The 20,243-nt window shown below is 34.1% G+C and overlaps 1 protein-coding gene across 2 annotated transcripts; it reads right to left on the reverse strand.

Moving 5' to 3' along the window:
* Nucleotides 1–468: 468 nt before the first annotated feature.
* Nucleotides 469–18,062, reverse strand: LOC100256838 (uncharacterized). 2 transcript variants are annotated; one of them, XM_002274319.5, is made up of 15 exons: nucleotides 17,940–18,062; nucleotides 15,207–17,586; nucleotides 13,837–13,981; nucleotides 13,602–13,735; nucleotides 5,720–5,758; nucleotides 5,497–5,589; nucleotides 5,260–5,376; nucleotides 4,388–4,483; nucleotides 3,605–3,718; nucleotides 3,270–3,323; nucleotides 2,385–2,432; nucleotides 1,793–1,943; nucleotides 1,526–1,691; nucleotides 1,277–1,346; nucleotides 469–971 (listed from the first exon to the last, which is right to left on the reverse strand). In XM_002274319.5, the coding sequence occupies exons 3-15, from the start codon at nucleotides 13,916–13,918 to the stop codon at nucleotides 717–719; spliced, it is 1,419 nt and encodes a 472-aa protein (XP_002274355.2). In that variant the 5' UTR covers nucleotides 13,919–13,981; nucleotides 15,207–17,586; nucleotides 17,940–18,062; the 3' UTR covers nucleotides 469–716. The 2 variants fall into 2 exon arrangements, with proteins under 2 accessions (XP_002274355.2, XP_019079382.1); XM_019223837.2 differs by lacking the exon at nucleotides 17,940–18,062 and having other exon boundaries at nucleotides 13,837–13,908; nucleotides 15,207–15,514.
* Nucleotides 18,063–20,243: the final 2,181 nt, after the last annotated feature.

The following is a 20,243-nucleotide window of genomic DNA, read 5'->3' on the forward strand; positions in this document are numbered from 1 at the left end:
TAGGTACCTTCGTCAAATCGGATTTCCAAGTTACCCATTTACTCGAGGCTATACTGAGGTCGTGTGCTTGTGGGGTTGTACCTTTTGGACTAGTTTAAATTTCGACCCTTTCAAAGGTACAAACAAATAAAACAGAGAAACGCAACAAATTATGGCCAAATCATATGCATGCAGTGTTTTTCAATAAGTATCAATTCAATACTGTAGCATGACCCTCTAGAAATATACCATCCAAAAATTTTAATGGCTAAATGTGTAAACACCAACCCTAAACCCTTCAACAGTTTTGTTAAAAGATCTTAGAAACTCAGGCCTTAGTCCTTGATTTTCAAGGGCTACATCGGTATACTCCACTTGAGCGGAGACCCGAGTGGAAGGACTAGTGGTGAAGCCAAATGGGTATATGAGGGCTTGCAATGGGAGATAAATCAAGTGAGTGAAATGGTTGGATGATTTAACAAACCAAAATCGAAACAAGAAAAAATATGTGGGTTTTGTATAGATGTTGTAATCGCCAGTCAACCTGCAACTTCATGTAACATTTAACAAAGAAAATTTGTAAAAGAATCGTAAGAAATGGAGAAGCGAAAACGTGATGGCTAGCCCCCATTTGGCCAATAAATGGATGGAGGATAGTGATATGAAGGACCTCAAAATAATGCTGCAGGCAGCTGCTGCTGCTGCTACCAAAACATGAAGAGTACTTCTATAGGGGTCTATACATTGCGCTCATTAGAGCCAAGTAATTTGTCTTCCTCACTCGTGTCGCTCATGGACAGCTGAATGTTCGACTTGGAGTTCATCTTGTTCCACTCGTTCTCTACTCGGAAGAAAACCCATTGGAAGCGTCGAAATATCTCCAAGGCAGTGATTGTGAAGACAGTTAGGTAGTTGTGCCGAAGATGGGCAGACAGCTTGTATGTCCATGTGCATCGCAGGACCAGATTGCTTCCTATCACCCAAAAATATACCTGCAAATCCACATATAATCTGCAGTTATTTTCTTCATGTTCATTACCGACGTCATAAAAACTGAGCTTAAGCCAATTTGGTTACATTAGCATAAGGTGGGACTGGAGAAGTGTTAACCTTCAGTTGACTGGGTCGTTGGGTTCATGGATCATGCCATTTTGGAGTAGCAGGTATGGTTGCTTAGTTCAGGAGTTGAACCAACAGGGCAAGGGGTTTTGGTTTAATGTTTCAACCAGAGAGGTCAATTATTGGTCATGGAAAACTTCTCTGGACAAAATGCTAAAATACAATAGACATTGCTTACCCATCTCCTTCCATATAGTAGGTTTGACAAGAGACTTGCTTTGGAGAACTTGAAAATCCGAGTGAAGGCACTGTTGAGTAAAGAAGAAAGGTTTAGACACAAATGGTAAAATAATAATAGATTAAGCTTTAGCGTTGAATGTGTAGGGCTTGCGGAGAAGCTGCCTCAAAATTACCAGTGAAAAGTGTAGAAATGGGAAATTTCAACATTTGAATGACAGTGGACAGGTACGACAACATTCATGCATACCTCAAGTCCCAATCTCGTGTCACATCCCAGTAGAACGAATACAAGGAATTCAGAACACTTGAAAGAAGCCACAGAGGCCGATAAATGCTTGTCCACCTATCAGGGAATACATGATATTTAAGGGCCGAAAGAAAAATGACTGGTACTGCGGTCGAATATTTTAAAGCTGAAACCATAAGCAAGTAAAGTTATTATGACATGAAGATATTGAGGCAACAGCAATATATAATCCAAACAATAAAATGAAAGAGTTGAGCAAGATCTTACCATTCAGAAGGGTTGTTTTTTCCCCTGTGTCCTTGTATTGTCGAAGACATTGGAAAAACCGGAAAAGGTAAGGCAAAACAAGAACTAATGGGATTGCAACAGAATGACTGCCACAAACAGAATCAGCTTCAAACCATGCAATGGTGGCAACCTGCATGTGTTTAAGGAAAATCACTTTCAAAATAGAAGCAAAGCATCAACATTCAAGCCAACCCACATGCATAAATACTTCTACCATCCCCACACATAAAGAGAAAATCTGCCTTTGAGTTCATTAACAACGTAGTAAAAGAGGCCAGTGACTTGGGATGGAGCTACCTAAAAAGGGATTTCACCATGTTAATGATTTTTTGCACATTAGAAAATAAGGAGAATAAAAATTAAAAGAAGGAATTTGAAGAGTGCAACAATCAAACTCAAGAAAAACTGGTTCAAAACAAAGAGTTCTATAGGTTTGACCAGGCCCAAAAAAGAAGAGACAGTTAAAAACCATAATGCTAGGGATAATTAGAGATAACTAATAAAACGCAAAAGAAACAGCTAGGGGGAGGGGAGGGAGAAGAAAAGCTAGAAGCATAAACATAACACTAACCTGTCTATGCAACATTCGACAGACGGATCGTTCCAAATCTGAAAATACCTGCATAAAATTAACAATAACAATACTCAAGGAAAGTACACCAGCAAGTGAATATTATAGATCACACATATTAGTTCTGATCCCTAATTTGCATATGGTATTTAACATTGATCTAGATAAAAGATATTCAGGAAGTTAATAATTTCCACAAAAATTTAGTAATATGGTGGATATGAAAGATACACTCAGTTTTAGAATATTGGACTTTTTTTTTTTTTGATAACCAAGGAACCTTCCATGGCCAAGCCCTATGGACTCTCCATGGGGAATCAAACTTTAAGGTGCTGACAACGTCCACCACAACCAGCACCGGGTAATCTAAGGCATTCAACCAATAGTAGGAATCAAACCCAAGACCATGCGCTTCTACCACATATCCTGACATTCGCCCCCAACCAACTGGGCAACCAGACAGGCAACATTGGACCATTTTATTAAACAGAAGATGATTTTTCTTTTTGCAACAATCTAGCCCCCCTTTAGTTCACCCCAATTAAAATTAAATCTCCTTTTTCAAAACTTTTAATTCAAGTCATTATTGCCAAACTAGTGATGCAGCATTAATGCATTCAATTCCTATGCCATAAAAATTTATATCAATTACAATAATTTGATTTGAAGTCCTACTATCTCCTGTAGGGATGCACCATGGGAGGAAGCTTGAACCATCAATTGGTCATTAGAAAAACACAAATTCAAACATAAATCTGAACGTCATGATATGATGAAACTTTAATTCTTTATAATGTCTGAAAGAACTTACATAAATAAGACATGAATTGACCTAAATAAAGAACTGACCTAGATAGTGCCTAAATGAGCAAACAGGTTGCATACCTTTGCCATGGATGTCAAAATATCAGCTAAGAAAAAATCAGAAAATGTTATTGCCTGCATTCACCAAAAATAAATAAATAAATAAATAATAACAACAACAAACTATGTTAAAATGCACCATATAAATCATTCTCAAATTTGCAATTATTTCTTGTTGAATTTTGTAGGGCCTGGCAAGACAATTTAGGTAGCCCATTTAACCAATAAGAAACTTGTTATTTAATCCTTTACTTTAAAAATTTTCAAATTATTACCAAAATGCACATGAATGAAATAGTAGTTATCATATCAAAATAATTAAATCACATGAAAGTCAGTTTAAAAAATGAACTAACCTGTAAAGGCAGAACTATCCGCCAAAGAGTCTTCAACAAGAAGTAGCGAGATGACAAATAGAAAATATCGAAAGGGAATATCAGAACCAGGGCTATGGCAGTGTACAAGAGGACCTGAGGTAGATGACATGAAAGCATTAGTACGATTTAGAAATACCAGCAAAGGGATCACAACAACTAGAGGATGACACTACAGCACGCATATTCCTCAGTAGACAAATGAAGTATTGCAATAATGTGTATGAAATCACACACTATTCATTAACTATGTAGTATAATCTGATATAAAGAAGGGCAGCAACCAATATAAAAGAAACCAAATCAGATGATATTAGGAAATAAAATTATAATAATCAAATTTCATCTATAGAAGCGATATTACACACATAAACCTTTATTAGAGCTGTTTCATTCAGTTATTTACACTATTATACAACAGCAAGAACTTTTAACTGATAAAGAAAATTTGGAAGTGGTACAATTTGTAGTCCTTTTTTCAAAGAAAGAAACAAGAAGACAAAACACAACTAATAACTCCACATACTAGGGGAGTAGTAATTTGGGTTATTACTAAACTCCAACTGCTATTCAAGATTTAAGATTTTTTATTGTGGATGATCAGTCAACAAAACTGGCTTAGAACAAAAATAAACTGTACCCAACCCAATGGAAAATATTTAAAAAAATTGCAAATCAGGAGTTCAAGTGAAGGAACTTAAGGCTAGATTCAGACAAGTAATAATCAAGTAAATATAAGCATGAGAGAGGAGGCATCTATTACACTGGTTGGGATGCAGCCAATGATACTTCTCCATGAGAATAAAGATAAAGATATGCAGTCATACTAGTTGGAACAATAATCGTCATCCATGTGGCACACTGCAAACAAGAAGATGAGAACAAGAAGTTACTTTTTGAGCATCGGTACATATGAATATTTCAAAGAAAAAAATTGAACTCGTCATTTAAAAGAAATTGAAAATAGATTCCCTAGAACTAAACTGATCTTTGAGAGGGGAAGAAGAAAACAGAAATTCATGCTATGATGGAAAACTAGCATGCTGCCAGCCCCACCCACCCAAATATGATCAAACTACAACACAAAGCAAGCCATTCCTCTTCCAGCTGGTGCTGCAAACCACTACTCCCCCTTCCCCCTTCACCCCCCAAACGAAAAAATCCAATGGCAATAGGATTAAATGGTACAACAAGTAGTCCTTCAAAGTGGAGAAAAGAAGTTCATAAACCTTGAAATTCTTCCACTCCTTCCAAATTACACCATATAATATAGAAAACAGAGGCTGCTTCCAAGCCACAGCACCAATCAATCAGAATTTCATGCCACCATCCACTAGAAATCGATAGTCATGGATGACAGCAATTCCAATGAATTCTAATAATTTGTTGAATAAGAAATCTTCTCCCTTATTATTTCTCACAACATCTTTGTCTGCTCTTAAAAATATTAAACAATTTTCTGCTCAAACATCATTATCCAATAAAACTAGGGATATCAAGTGTCTTGTCATTACCAAAAGATACAAAGACTTTGTAAGCAAGAACAATATACTTGCAAAAGTATCAATAAATAGTCTAAAAACTAGCATGTTAATGAATGCGTAACTACTGAGTCAATTCATTAGAAATGTCACTACCTTCCATATTTCTCTCTGAGTAAGATGACTTTGATCAAGATCAAAAATTTTTGCATAATTGACACTAGATTGGGCAAAAATCCATAAATTAACTCCCCAAAGCCAAACCATCATGGTCTACAATATCAAAACCAAAAGAAAATATGTTAAATAAAAGGTAACAAGAAACAAAATTTTTATTCAAGAAAAAAATTTAACTGCTTGTCCAGAAGAAAAAAAAAAGAAGCTTAAACTAACCACAAGAAGGAGAGGATTATAGTACAAAAATGCTTCATATAGAAACAGATCCCGTAAGTCCACACTCATTCTCATAACAGAATCCCATCCAATCTGCAATTTCCAGACATACATAACTAAATAAGAAAATATACTGGCAAAGTTCCAAAAACAACAGTATATTATCAATTGTCATCTACCGATACGTCCTAACAGCGGTGCAACTAAGAGAATTAGAACTGACCTTGCAACAACTGAAACCCCAGATGAAAAACAACAGTACCTGGACATCAATACAGATTAGGGCCTCGAAGTCAATACATACAATGCTTGGGAAAGAATATGCAAATAGAAATCTGATGCAACTATAGGATATGACAGCTCAACAACTTGATACTAGCATCCTATGATCAACAGAAAAAAAAGTTCAGCATAGAAACATAGCCCAAGCTTTTGCATGGGAAGTGAGGAATTGATCGAACATCTCTTTCTACATTGGCCATCAACATTGGGGCTTTGGTACAAGCTTTGTAGTCTATCCAAGATAGACTGGGTTCCACCCAAGAGTATAGGTGAGATGATAATTATTGCATTTAGAGGTTTGGAGAGTTCCATCAAAGGCAAGACCCTTTGGCAAATCGCTTGCCTCACTATGCTTTGGATTGTGTGGCAAGAGAGAAATGTTAAAATCTTAGAGGAAAAGTGGAGAACGAAAGAGATGTTATGGAATCTACTTCACTTCAATTCCTCTTTGTGAGCCTGTTGTACCGTCATCTTTAGAGGTGTTCCACTCAATGTTATTCAAATTAATTGGTTTTCGGTTTGTAATTCAAAGGGGCTGGCTAACAATGAGAGGAATAGAGTCCAGTTTTGAGGAAATCTGTGTATCCTTAAGCGGTCTATGCCTTTGTGTATAGTTCTTGTATAGTGGACGTGTTTAGTCTTATTTTAATCAGTGTTATATATTTTATAGGGAGGATCTCTCATTCTTCTTTTGTACTTTTTTCATAATTATTATATCTTTTGTTTCTAATAAATAAATTTAAAAGTTGCTTAGATGATCATTTGTGTCTCAGATTATTAGATATGGAATCATCTAAATCAAATATGAGAAATTGCACTTACATAAAACATGTGAACTATTTCATTTAAATAGGGTGTGAAAACATTTTTTTTTTGATAGGTGGGTGTGAAAACAAAACTCATAGAGGAGTAAATCAATCCAAAAGGGAGGGTGAGAAGAAAGGAAGACCAAAATGACCAAGAACTTTTTTTTTACTAGAAACAAGCAATGTATTAATTACGTAGAAAGAGTTCATGCAAGGGATGAGGAATCCTTCCAACAAAATACCAACCTGATCTAAACACTAAAAACCTCTGCTATCCAAGGAGATTTATTCCTTTTTTTTTTTTTTTTGTTCTTTTTTGAAAAGCAAATAGACAATATATTAAACAATCCCTAGAAAAAGGGGTGCACCCAATGTACGCAAGTAGCAAACAAAAGGCAACCAAAAAAAGGGCAAGAAGCAACTTTGCAATACAATCAACAAAAAAACCTATTTATCCAAAATCAAGGCTATTGAAAAAATCCAACATTTTTTTATATAAGTAAAAACAATTGTATTAAGAAAGCCTAAAGTACACTTAAAAGTATACACAATGTATACAAGGCAACAAGGCCAAAAAGAAAAGTAAGAGAAAAAAATCACCCCTTTACTTACATCCCAACCAATCAATGAAATAAAAAATGGACAACGATCTACAACCTACACGCACCCTAACCCAATCCAAAAACATGTACAAAAAATACCATAAAATAGTTTGATATACTAGTTCAATATTTTCAAAGACTCTTTTGTTTCTCTCCTTCCATAAGGTCTAAAATAAACATAAAGGGGTTACATTCCACGCCTTTTTTCTTTTCTTTCCAACAAAGGAGCCATTCCAACTAAGTATGATTTCCTTGATAGAATTGGGCATAATCCACTAAACACCAAAAAGAACAAAAATAAGGTGTCAAATCATAGCTGCCTTGGGACAGTGAATAAGCACAAGATTTGTTGATTATTCTTCCACTTTACACAAAAAGCACATTCTTGGTAAAATCCAACCCCTCCTTTTTTTAGTTGATCCATAGTTAGAATTCTCCCCCAAATAGATTCCCAAGCAAAAAAGTTGACCCTCTTCGGAACCCAAGGGTTCCAAACTATGCTTAAAGGGAACTCTCTACCATTGCAAGAAACTAGGGATGGGTAAAAGGATTTATTTGTAAATAGGCCTTTCTTCGAAACCCATCAAGACATGACATCCTCATTATCCCTTCTAAGCACTTGTCCATATAACCTTTTGAAAAAAACTTCCACCTCTTTCATTTCCCAATCATTGTTAAGTCTTGTGAATACAAGGTTCCAGGTACCCACTTCCCCAGATCGATCCCACAATTGAGCTACCCAAGAGCTACCCAAGAATCTCTGGAGGAGACAAGAGAGTACAAGCTTGGAAAAGCCTCTTCTAAGGAATCCTCTCCACGCCACCTATCCTTCCAAAACCGCACTCTTCTACCATTCCCCACCTTAAAAACCACCCTTTTGCTAAACTCCATCCACTCATTCCTAATTGCCTTCCAAAGCCCCACTCCGTAGCCTTCCCTTGAAGCACCAGAACATCAACCTTCCTCTTCCTCTCCATATTTCCCTACAAACACTTGTTTTCATAAAGGGCTCGTTCTCATAAGCAAATCTCCAACACCATTTTCCAAGAAGAGCCTCATTCACCATAGATAGATTTCTGATACCTAAGCTCCCATACTTTTTCTCCATGTAGACAATAGACCAATTCACTAAATGCAACCTACTTTAGGAAACTCATCCCCTCCAAAGGAAATCTCTCTGAATCTTCTCCAACATTAAGCTCACCTTGCAAGGAATGAAAACGACATAAAGTAGATTGGGAGGCTAGAGAGTGCTCTTTACCAAAGTCAACCTCCCTCCTTTGGACAAGTACTTTCTCTTCCACAAAGTGAGCCATTTCCGAAATCTCTCTTCCACTACATCCCAAACATGTGGGGATTTAAAAGCAGCTCCCAAAGGAAGAGCCAAATAACAAGAGGGAAGAAAGCCCACTTTACAACCCAGCACCCTAGCCAAGTTCTCAAAATTAAGGACCACCCCCATTGGAATCAACTTGCTTTTGTGAAGATTGATTTTTAAGCTGGACACCACTTCAAACCACATGAAAGCCCAACTCAAGACCTCCACATGCTCCTTACTTGCGTCACAAAAAACTAAGGTATCATCAACAAATAAAACATGAGACATTGTCACACCCTTGCCTTATCTCTTACTAGCCATGAAACCCTCAAGATAGCCTCCTTGTAAAGCCCTCTTCAATATGGAAGACAACGCCTCCATTTCCAAAATGAAAAGGAAAGGAGAAAGAGGATCTCCCTATCTTAGGCCTCTAGAACTTTGGAAAAAGCTTAATGGGGAACCATTAAACAAGATTGAGAAACAAGCTAAAGAAATACACCACCTCATCCAACTAACCCACTTAGCCCCAAACCTCATCTTTTCCATGATTGCTAATAAGAAACCTCAATTTACATGATCATACGCCTTTTCATTATTCATCTTGCAAATAATACCACCCTTTGCACTTTTTAATCTTGCGTTTAAGGCCTCATTTGCTATAAGGACAACATCTAAAATTTGCTTACATTCATCAAAGGCGTGTTGGGAATTCGGAATCACTTTCCCCACCATTCTTTTCAATATATTTTCCAAAACTTTAACTAAAAGCTTGTAAAGGCTCCCCACCAAGCTTATAGAACAAAATCCTTCAAATCATTTGTTCCCCATTTCTTAGGTATGAGAACAATAAAGGTGAAATTTAAACTTCTTGAAACGGCCCAAATCATGAAATTCAACAACAAAGCCCATGACTTCATATTTAACTATGTCCCAACAAAATTCCCAAAGAGCCAAAGTGAACCCATCCGGTCCAAGGGCTTTATCCCCACTCAAACTAGAGAGTGCAATCTGGATCTCTTCCTCAAAAAAAGCCTTCTCGAGGAGCCCCGCATCAACACTATCCAAAGAGAAGAATGACAATCTAGAAATGCTTAGTCCCCAATCCCCTGTCTCTAACAAAATATCTTGGAACGCATTAACCACCTCCTCCTTTATCTCAGTCTCCTTAATCAACTTCCTACCATCCATTGTAATAGAAGATAAAAAATTCCTTCTTCTCTGGGCTTTAGGAACTTTGAGTTTTTATCACCTTCTTTCAACCACAATTCCCTTGACTTTTGCCCCTAAGAGATCTCTTCCATGTCTGCTGACTTGCTCAAGTCCTCCACCGCGCATCTTCTAGCCTCAAAATCCTCTAACGAGAGACCAACCACTGTCTCTTTCTTTGGTGTCCCAGAAACCAATTCGACTGAGAGCGATATTTTTAATCAAGGAGACATTCCCTATCACCTCTCTATTCCAAACTTCCAAATCCCGCTTTAGAGCCTTTAATTTACTAGCAAGAATGCAACTGCAAGATCCCCTGAAATTACAGCTTGTCCACAAATTGTTAACCAAGTCTTTGAACCCCTCCACTTTCAACCACATATTTTTGAAGTGAAAAAGGGTTTTTTTGCCTCTAATCCCTCCTCCATCTAGCATTTTAAGAGCATGATCAGAAGTGAATTTATGCAACAAACTCTGAGAAAGGCCGCAAAAGTGACTCTCCCAATCTTCTAAGACTAAAAAGCGACTAAGTCTAGAACTTGACTTGTTATTTAAACCACCACACCAAGTAGAGGAGCCCCCGGTTAAAGGCAAATTCCTTAACTACAACTCGTTAATTACCTCTGAAAAATGTCTCATTGTCGTAGACATTCTCAGACAGTTTTTCCTTTTGTTGGACAAGCTAGCCACATTAAAATCACCACCAACGCACCAAGGATCATTCCACAATCCCCTAATATCCCCAAGTTCAGACCATAAGGCTTCTCTCTCAAACTTACTGATAGGCTCATAAACACCAGAAAACACCCAAATGAAATTGTTATCACAATTTTTGAACCGACACGAGATAGAATACTCCCCTCTTTCCCTCTCCAGAAGTTCCAATGCTCTACAATCCTAGAATACTAAAATACCCCCTGTCTGCCCTCTAGAGTTCACACTACCCCATTTCACAATCTTCCTGATCCCAAGCTTCTCACTACCAAATCCGACATAAGCTTGCATTTTGTCTCTTGCAAACAAACTAGGTCTGCCCTTTGCAATCTTAGAAAGGCCTTCACTACCTTCCTCTTATCCTTATCATTTATTCGACTGACATTCCAAGAGAGTATTCTAATTAACATCAACACATCTCGAATACTCCCCAACATTTTTCCCACTCCTTTTCCCTAAACCTAAAAGGGAAAAACCTGAATCTAGTACTCATACCATTTTTAGTGTGAATAGTTGTCTTGATATTGCAATCATATTATCATCTTCTAATGGTCACAAAGTTACCCCAAAAGACTATTTCACATATTTATCCCATATTTGGCTTCGATGATCCTCCTACACATATTATCACATTCATAGGCAAACTTTCACAACTATTTGCTTAGTAAGGCCTGATTAAAACCTTCAACCTGCTAATTGCCAAGCCACCATACTTCTTACCCTTGCCAACGATCCTCCAACTCACAAGATGAATTTTCCTTCTAGGTGGCTACCCCACAAATAATCTCTTTGAATTTTTTTCCAATTCAATTCTCAATCTCCTAGAATTGAAAAAGGGACACGGATTTAATTGGAATGCTTGATAAGGTAATGTTTAAAAGAGTTAATCATTCCCTTTTGGGAGATATTGCTTATTCTGAGACACCAGTCTTTTTTTTAATCCCTTAACCACTAATTCCCACACAACTCAGGAATATGAATTGCTGGCAAAGGCCAAACAAAGATACGAGGCAATGAAGCTTCCAAGCTTGCATCCAAATAGACAAGCCAATCTGTCTTCTCCCACCTCCTCCCCCACAAGAGCCATCTCACTTTTCTGTTGGTTTACTTTCAACCTTAAAACAAGCTCAATACAAACAACTCATATACAGTACTTAAACTTATCCACACTATCTTCACAAATGTCATTTGCAAACAATAAATAGGAGATATTCATCCTTGCTCCCCCCTCTACCCTCTACCTTAAATCCTCTTTGCTCTACTTTCATGATGAGGCAATTGAGGGCTTCCATAATTAGCACAAGGAAAAGAGGATCACCCTATCACAACCTTCTAAAACTTTGGGAAAAATTGTGGGGGGTAACATTTACTAGGACTAACATTTTGCACATTTATGTCCACTTTCTCCATTTATGATTAAAACCTGTCTTTCGCGTAGTCGACATCACAATTAATTCTTACATCAAAAAACAACCTCAAGTTCCAAATGAATTGGGGGGGTCTGCACATCAAAATTCAGGTCCACAATCGATACCCCTCTATGAAGGACTGCTCGGCTCCCACGCATAGGCAAAGGGAAAACACAACCTGAGATCTCTAACAATGTTATGGATGTTGTCTCTTATATCATATTTTAGTGGGCTAGAAATATTTAGCAATTGGCATAATGTAATATTTAGTGCCCCCTATTGGATGTCAATTCCCAAAATTAAAATTGAGAGATAGTTATAGGTAATGTTTTCAAAACTGGACCAATGATTGAACCGGAAAATTTACTAGTTCATAGTTCACTAATCAGACCGCAGTCGAATAGGTGGTCGAACCGGTGGCCGGACCGTGGTCGAACAAGTGATGTCATAAATAATAATTTATATATTATATAAAATTTTAAATAATTATAAGAAATTAAAATTATATATAATTAAAAAATTTAATAATAATTCATTTTTATATTTGACATATCAAATAAAACGATGAAGAGAAATATAAATATATTAATATTTTAAATTTTATTAAATAGAACATATATAATATTTAAATATAAAGATATATTTAAAATGAAAAAAAATTATAATATTTAATTTTATTTGCATGTCTTTTGTATTTCATTATTTTGAAATTATTATATTAATTAATTTTTTATTATTTTATAATTACATTATATAATTATTATAAAAATAAATGTGAAAGGGTTTTATACAATAAAATTTTGAAAAAAAATATTAATTATGTTATATATTTTGATTTGCAAATATAATACAATGAAAAAACTTCATAACTTAATGGTTAAGCTTCAATTTTTACACTTGAAGGTCCCAAACTCAAGCTCTCCAACGTGCAAAATTTTTTTCTTCTCACTAACTAATTCCACATCGGAAATGGATCAAAAATGTGTAAGGATTGTGGGGTATAAAAAACATGCAAGAATCATTAACTTGCAAGACCAAAAGCTTATTGGCTTTGATGACAAATAGGTTGGATGGGCTCCACATGGAGTGATTTGGTTCCCTTAGGAAAAGTTGTCATTTTGGTACAAAATGTATCAAAACATTTCTTTGGCTTAAAAAAAAAAAAAAAACCCTGTTTGATTTGTTAAGAACCGCCCGGTTCGGGCAGTTCACCGGTTCAACCGTCAGTTTGTCCGGTTCACACGGTTCGATGGCCAAACAATTTTTTGAGTGGACTAGACCAGTTTGGTCGTTGATCGACGATTGGACCGGTCGGTCTGATCCAGTTTTTAAAACGTTTGTTATAGGATGATATATAAATAAATGTCCTCATATAGGATACCTCAACACGAAAGACTACAAGGGAAGAACGGAAAATTAGTACAAGCTTTAAAGGCTAATAATATGAGCTATTGTTGTTTCATACTTTCCACCAAAATGTAGCCTATTAAAGAAAAGGAGGGACAAATTTGACAGTGCAAAAAGTAAAAACCAACATAATCGTAGCACATTTTCCTAACAAGGTCATAAAGGAACATTGATTTATATTCTATCAAAATTTGTCAACACATGCATCCAGTGCCAAGTATCAGCACAAAAATAATTAAAAAAATATGTTTGATCCATAAGATTGACTCATTTGATTTAGTACTACCAGTTGATAAGTATCCAATGAACAAAACTATATATAATAAGTTGAAGAATAACTTATAAAGATTAGAAATGAAACCTTAAATCTCCATAAGAAAATAGGGGATGGCATTATTGCAGCAGTACTTAATGGTGCACTTGCACCCTTCATTTCATCTACCTCTACTGAATGCAAGAAACCTTCTTCAGCACCACTCCCTAGCTCACCTGAACCTAAACAATAGCCATAATATAAGGTGAAAATATAATCAACAACAAAGGAAAAATGTAATAACTAAATATTAATAGCTTGAAAGCTAAGAATCATCTTGTACCAGGATCAGAGAAAACAGGTCGGCTTCCAGACTTCCGTAGGTGAGGACTATTGGTAGGAACATTTGCAACAGCTCCAAACATAGATGAAGATGGCAGGTAGAAAAAGGTTTAAATCAATTAGCCAATTAAGCCAATACTTATAACCTGCAACAAGAGAAATTACAGAGAATATAAAAAGGTACCTCAGAGCAACTGTATTTGCCTTGATATTGAAAAACAAAATGGAGCAAGATACATTGTTTAGATCCTTTATTCTACTTAATTGTATTAGCAAAGTAGTGTATTCCTTTTATCAAGATTACTTATATTACATCATCTTTGCAGTTTATAATGTTTTGATACTGCATAAATATTCTCTTTATCAGAGATGCTATCACAAATTTTCTTCGTAACTTTTTATCTTGCTGGACCACACAGTCTAATTCAATCCATCAACCAGCCCTGAACAGTTCCATGGATGACCTGGTTTGTTGACATAGATTGGATTGCCTGAGACATCAACCAATGATCAAACTAACCTTCAATTGGTTCTCATTTTCTCAACTAAATGCACAAAAACACTAATAAGATGACCCAACAAATCCAGGTCAACCATTCCCATTCTACACCAACCCAGGCAGCAACCAAGAAGGGCTGTTTCAAATTTGTCTCTACAGGCCATGTTGAGTATATCACCAGGAGAGATTTGCACAGCCAAACCCAATTTGTATCCTTAAAGGTTTATTCAGTTTGGCACTATGATTAGAATTTTCTTACAAGTCAACAAGCAAAATTAAATGCCCACGTGAAGGATACTTTCACTCGAGCCCAAATCATCAAACAACATTATATGGCCAACCTTGTGGTTTCTCTCCCTCTTGTTATTCCTTAAAACATTCTCAATTCTTCACTTGCAAACTCATTTGCGTTTACAGTTTAACTCCCATGGTAGACTTACTGCAACCATTAATTGCATCCTACCGCATATTTCCCACATAAATCCTAAAGAAATATTATCACACCATCTCCTTTCCAGTGAAAAATAATGAAGATTTCGCCTTTGCTTGAAGAAATCTCTATAATATTGTTTTAGACCCTAGATTAATACTAAAGACCCAAAATCTCAAACCCCATCAAAATCCTCAAAACCAAAAACACCCATCAATGACCAACTCCATAAAAAGAGGGGATCTACCAAAAAAAAAAAAAGTCCTACAACACAAATGTATACACAAAGGATAAACAACCCAGTGGCATTGTGAAAGGAATGCAGAAAGAAATCTATTACAGACAATTGAAAGAGAAAAATACCAAAAATTAAACAAGTGATCGAAAGAGAGAGATAAATGAATGGATCTACGAAACCCAGATCAGATCAGAGGAAACTTACCAAGAAATTAAAGGGTTTTGAGCACTGGCTAATGGGGTCTACGAAATCTGTCATGGGAATGCGAACCTTGTCCGGGTTCGCTGGATCTCCAACACGGTCGTGAGGGGTTTTGGCGTGAGAGCTAAGGAGAGAGGCACGTTGAAGTTGGATATGGGGAGGACAAATTTGTATTTATTGAGTTAGGGGAAGGGTATTTTGTGAATTAAAAGGTGTTTATAAATTTTCCTGGCATTTTCTGAACTTTTGTACTGGGTTGGGTTCAGAAATCAGAGGAAATGGGCCCTTCTACCCAAAAACTAAAGTTTATAAAAATCTAAAAACTAGAAAATAAATAAATAATTAAATAAATGTTATAAATATACAAATAAATGTATTTACCATTATGTCCCATTCACCTCCATTTATTTTTCATTTAAATTTTATTTATGATCTAATTAAATGAAATACCAATTAATACAACTTTTAAAAACAAGCAAAATGAAAAAATATATATTATTATTATTTAAAATTTATTTTAAAATATAAATTTTTTAGAAAAAAAAAAGACCAATGAAAAAGAGTAGAAAAGCAATAGATCCCATGTATAATTATGGCCCATGGATGTTGTATTGGAAAAGTGTGGCCACATTGACCATACCAAAAATGAAAACAGATGAAAGGAATAAGTGGACATTTGGGTGGAGTCCAATTTCAAAAATGGTTCTAGACCTAAATTATTTGGGTCAAACTAAAATGATGTGTTTCTTATATTTCCTCCTTTTTTTTTGGATGGAAGCCTAATTTTTAAAAGTCAAAGTGGAAGTTAGTGGTGTCCAACTTATTTGGATGTAACCCTAGTACCATATTTTCACCATATTTATTTTAACTTTTTTTTATTTAAAAAAAAGTACCTAATAAAAGGGGAAAATCAAGATAGAAATTCAAACTCACGACTTACTTTTTGATAATAAGTACTCCATACCAGTAATATGACCATGATATTTTTTTTATTATAGTGCTCATATTATATTTCACAACAATTTTCTTCAAACTTAAATATCTAAATTAAAAAAAAAAAAAAATATATATATATATATATATATATATATATAATAAAAAGATATTTGATAAAACTTAATACTTATTTCTTAATAATTTAAATTGATTTTAAATTAAATTATACTTAAACTAACTTAAAACTTATTACTTAATTCTTAATATTATTTGATAAAATTAACTTAAAATTTATTCTCGATTATTAAATGGGCATAGTTATTCTCATAAATTATAGTTAGGGTAAATAAAATCGAATAACAATAGAAGTTGTGGAATAACAAAAAAAATCTTAGAGATAATAAAGGTAAATGAGGATAAAAAGATAAAATAAAATACGGACTTAAAAATAAATTAATTATTTTTACTTATTACTTAAATTATTTTTTTCTTTAAATCATAACATTAAGTTATTTTATCATACATACTTAATTTACTTAATAATTTAAATTAAGTTATTAAATCACTTTAAGTCATTAAATTAGTTTTCTACACACCCACTTAATCTTATAAATAATCTTTTTTGAGTTACAATCCTAATGTTATGTTTCATCATAAACATCCACAAATTCTTTTAAAAACTTTACAGATGTAAAAACCATGAGATCACAGACCGAAAGTAAGAATCCATTATTAACATAAAAGTATATAAATTTACGTAACAAATGTTATCCGTTAAAACTTACTCCCTAGCACTGACATTAGTCTTCACGTCTAGGATAAAAGAAATATGAATATCTTTCATGAACCCAAAAATGATAGTCACAAAGATCTTATAGTGTTAATATTAAGGAAAAACTAATGCCATTTTTTCTAAAATTTGCATCTTTCAATCCGGTTCATATCATTGAGCCGTTATTGCTTTGGATCGGGACCGAACCGTTCAAACTGGCGATCCAACCACCAGATCGGACGAACCGTCTAGTTCCTAGTGAATCGGACCACTATTATTTTGGACCAAAACCATGGCTTGGCTTGCACTACTAATTGGGCCCAATCGGCCCAACACCCTTTCCATGGCTTACATATCAAGCCTTGGTTCAACTTTGCCTTTATACCCATGGATGAAAGTTTCCATTTTTTTCGGCGAAATTTCGTTTCGGTGGCCGGCGATACGAAAGAGGAGGGCGAAATGTCGATGGGAGAAATTTAGCCAAATTTCGGTTAAAATGGCCGAAAAATCGCCGAAAAACCGGCTGCAGGCGAAAAAGCGGCGAAATCTTCAAAAAAATCCAGTCGCTGCAATTTATCGGCGAAAATTTCGGTTTGTATCGCCGATTTTGTACCGATTTCTCGGGAAATTTCCCGATATTTCCCATCAGTCCAGCCCGCGCACAGGATACAAAATCTGTCCAATTTTTTTTTTTTAAAAAAAAAACATAAGATGTAATTTGGTAATCTGCTCATGATTTGCAGGCCAAGGTTGTGTTTTTCAGCCTGGCTCAAAAATCGTGGATTTAGGGTTTCGTGAAATTTAAATTCAATGGCACAAAAGCAAAGCGACCCCTAGAACAGATCCAGGAAACACAGGGAGAAAAAAAAATGCAATTTTTTTTTGTTTTCCTTGGGGTTTTGCATGGATTTTCTGGAAATCAAACGAGGATGAATTTTCCCGGAAATCGAATGGGGGATGGATTTTCTTGGGAATCAAACGGGGGTTGCAAAAAAAAACAAATAATAATAACATGATTAGATTAGTACCTGCCAGGATTGAGAGTGGAAGAGGAAAATAGGGCCTTTTTAAGGATTCTCTCGTCTGGAGGGCAACTTCAGAAAAGGGCTTCTTGATGCCCGAGTGAGAGAAGTGGGTGGCTTTTGATTTTTAGATTTAGTAGAGATAAAAATAATAATAATAATAATAAATAAAATAAAATAATAATAATAATAATAATAAAAGAGAACAATTTTCCCCTATCTATATAAATAATTATTAATTATCCATCTTTATTTTGATTAAATAATACCATTGAAATTTTCATTTTTATAGATAATATTTTATAAATTAAAATTAATTTAATAAAATAAATTATTAATAATTTTAATTATTTGAATAAATTAATATTAATAGAAAAAGTTGTAATCACATATTTTTAATAAAATTTTAAAAATTAAATCTCAAATAAAATATTTTATACAAATTAATTTAATTTTTTATTTAAAATATAATAAAATATGTTTTAATAAAAGTATTTTAAAAAATTTAAAATAAATATTGTTTTCGACAAGATGAGCTCCCTTTATCTAAAAATATGATAAAATCGCATTAATCTTCATTTTGATATCAAAAACTATTACAATGTCATATATATTATATTTATGTATAAATTGTTTTTATTCAATAAATCAAATATTTCTTAATTCAATTCTAAATTTATAGATTTTCAAAATTTATATTTATTATTCTTAAAATTCAAATATCGAATCTACCGATATATCCCTATCTACCAATGTTTTTGTTTTTTTTTTTTTATCATATTTATGTTAATTACACTTACAAAATAACTTAAAAATATGTATTATTGTTTATTTTATCATTTTTTTGGAGTTTTCCTAAGCATTCATATGAATTTTAAATAATTTTTGCTCTACTAATATTTGTGAAAAAATATCCACTAAAATTGAAATACCAATATATCAACAATTACCGATATTTTCATCATTGTTTATACCCATAAAAAATCCACAACCTTTCGAATATTTTGGTAATGTATTATATGATAAAAAATGACTTTTTTTTTTTTTTTTTAATAATCATATGCAAAGTGATTGTGTTCTAGAAACAATTTTAAAAAAATTAACAAAATATCTTATTTTTGTAATGAAACAACAAGTGGATTAATTAAGTAATCAGTTGAGCAATTGTTTAACTATTTGACAAATGTTAATAGCTAGTATTTGGTCAATCAATTGAGCGAAAAAATATACCTAATAGTTAGTTCTTTAACAAAATGATATAAATATGACAATTAGAACTTTTTTTTAAAAAAATATGAATAACTTAAAAATCATTCTTATATTTAGTTCAATTTTTTTTTTCAAGTATTTAATGTGCATCAAATCCAATTTTACTTCTTTTTTTTATTACACTAAGGTTGTGTTTGTTTTTTGGCTTAATAGAAAAAACCAAATATTTTAGTTTTTTCTATTAAGCTAAAAGTAACTCATTGACATCAATCAATATCATTAAACTAAACTTATTGATAATAAGTTCACTTTAATTATGTTGGTTAGTATCAATAAGGTACTTTTAACTGAATAGAAAAAGCCAAAATATTTAGCTTTTTCTATTCAACCAAAAAATAAACACCACCTAAGTCTAAGCCCATTTTATTTATATGCCTACTTTAAAAAAAAAAGTACCATTAATCTAAATTTAAATTTGTGAAAATGTGCAAAGAGTTTGAACATTTTGTTAAAACTTGTAAAGATACGAAGATATCACCAAGAGATTGCAGAGGTCTCTTGGTATAAGGGAATTCAAGGATATGAATTGGAGTCTTCGTTAAATTCAAGGATATGAATTGGAGTCTTCTTTAAATTATCGAGTCTTTGTTTGATTCCCAAAAAATATTGAAAAAAGTTCTATTAGTAAATTTTGAGTCTTCCTCAAATTCTCAAATAAATAGTGAAAATTTCTCAAATTCTCAAAGTTTTTAAAGGTGTGAAAATTTTATCGTTACAGTCAGCATGGTGATATGGTACAAACCATATAATAACGGTCCTAAATTTTTCCACAAATATCGTAGTATAAATTATACTCTAATTGTTTTTATTACCCGAAGTAACCGCAGGATACCGTAAGAGCAGAGGATCTTGTGGTTGATAAGATGCCAACTCATCATGCGGTGATGCCAAATCAGCCGCGTTCTCCACCAGAAAAACAACAAATTCCCACAGAAGAACTCCACGTGGGAGTCGAAGATCCGAAAAAGCGAATCCACTTACGCTGGGCGCAGCCGACCTGTAACAAAACCTACCCAGATCTTCGCATCATTTACAATACTG

The sequence above is a fragment of the Vitis vinifera genome, chromosome 12, assembly GCF_030704535.1.
Source record: "Vitis vinifera cultivar Pinot Noir 40024 chromosome 12, ASM3070453v1".
Lineage (NCBI taxonomy): Eukaryota > Viridiplantae > Streptophyta > Magnoliopsida > Vitales > Vitaceae > Vitis > Vitis vinifera.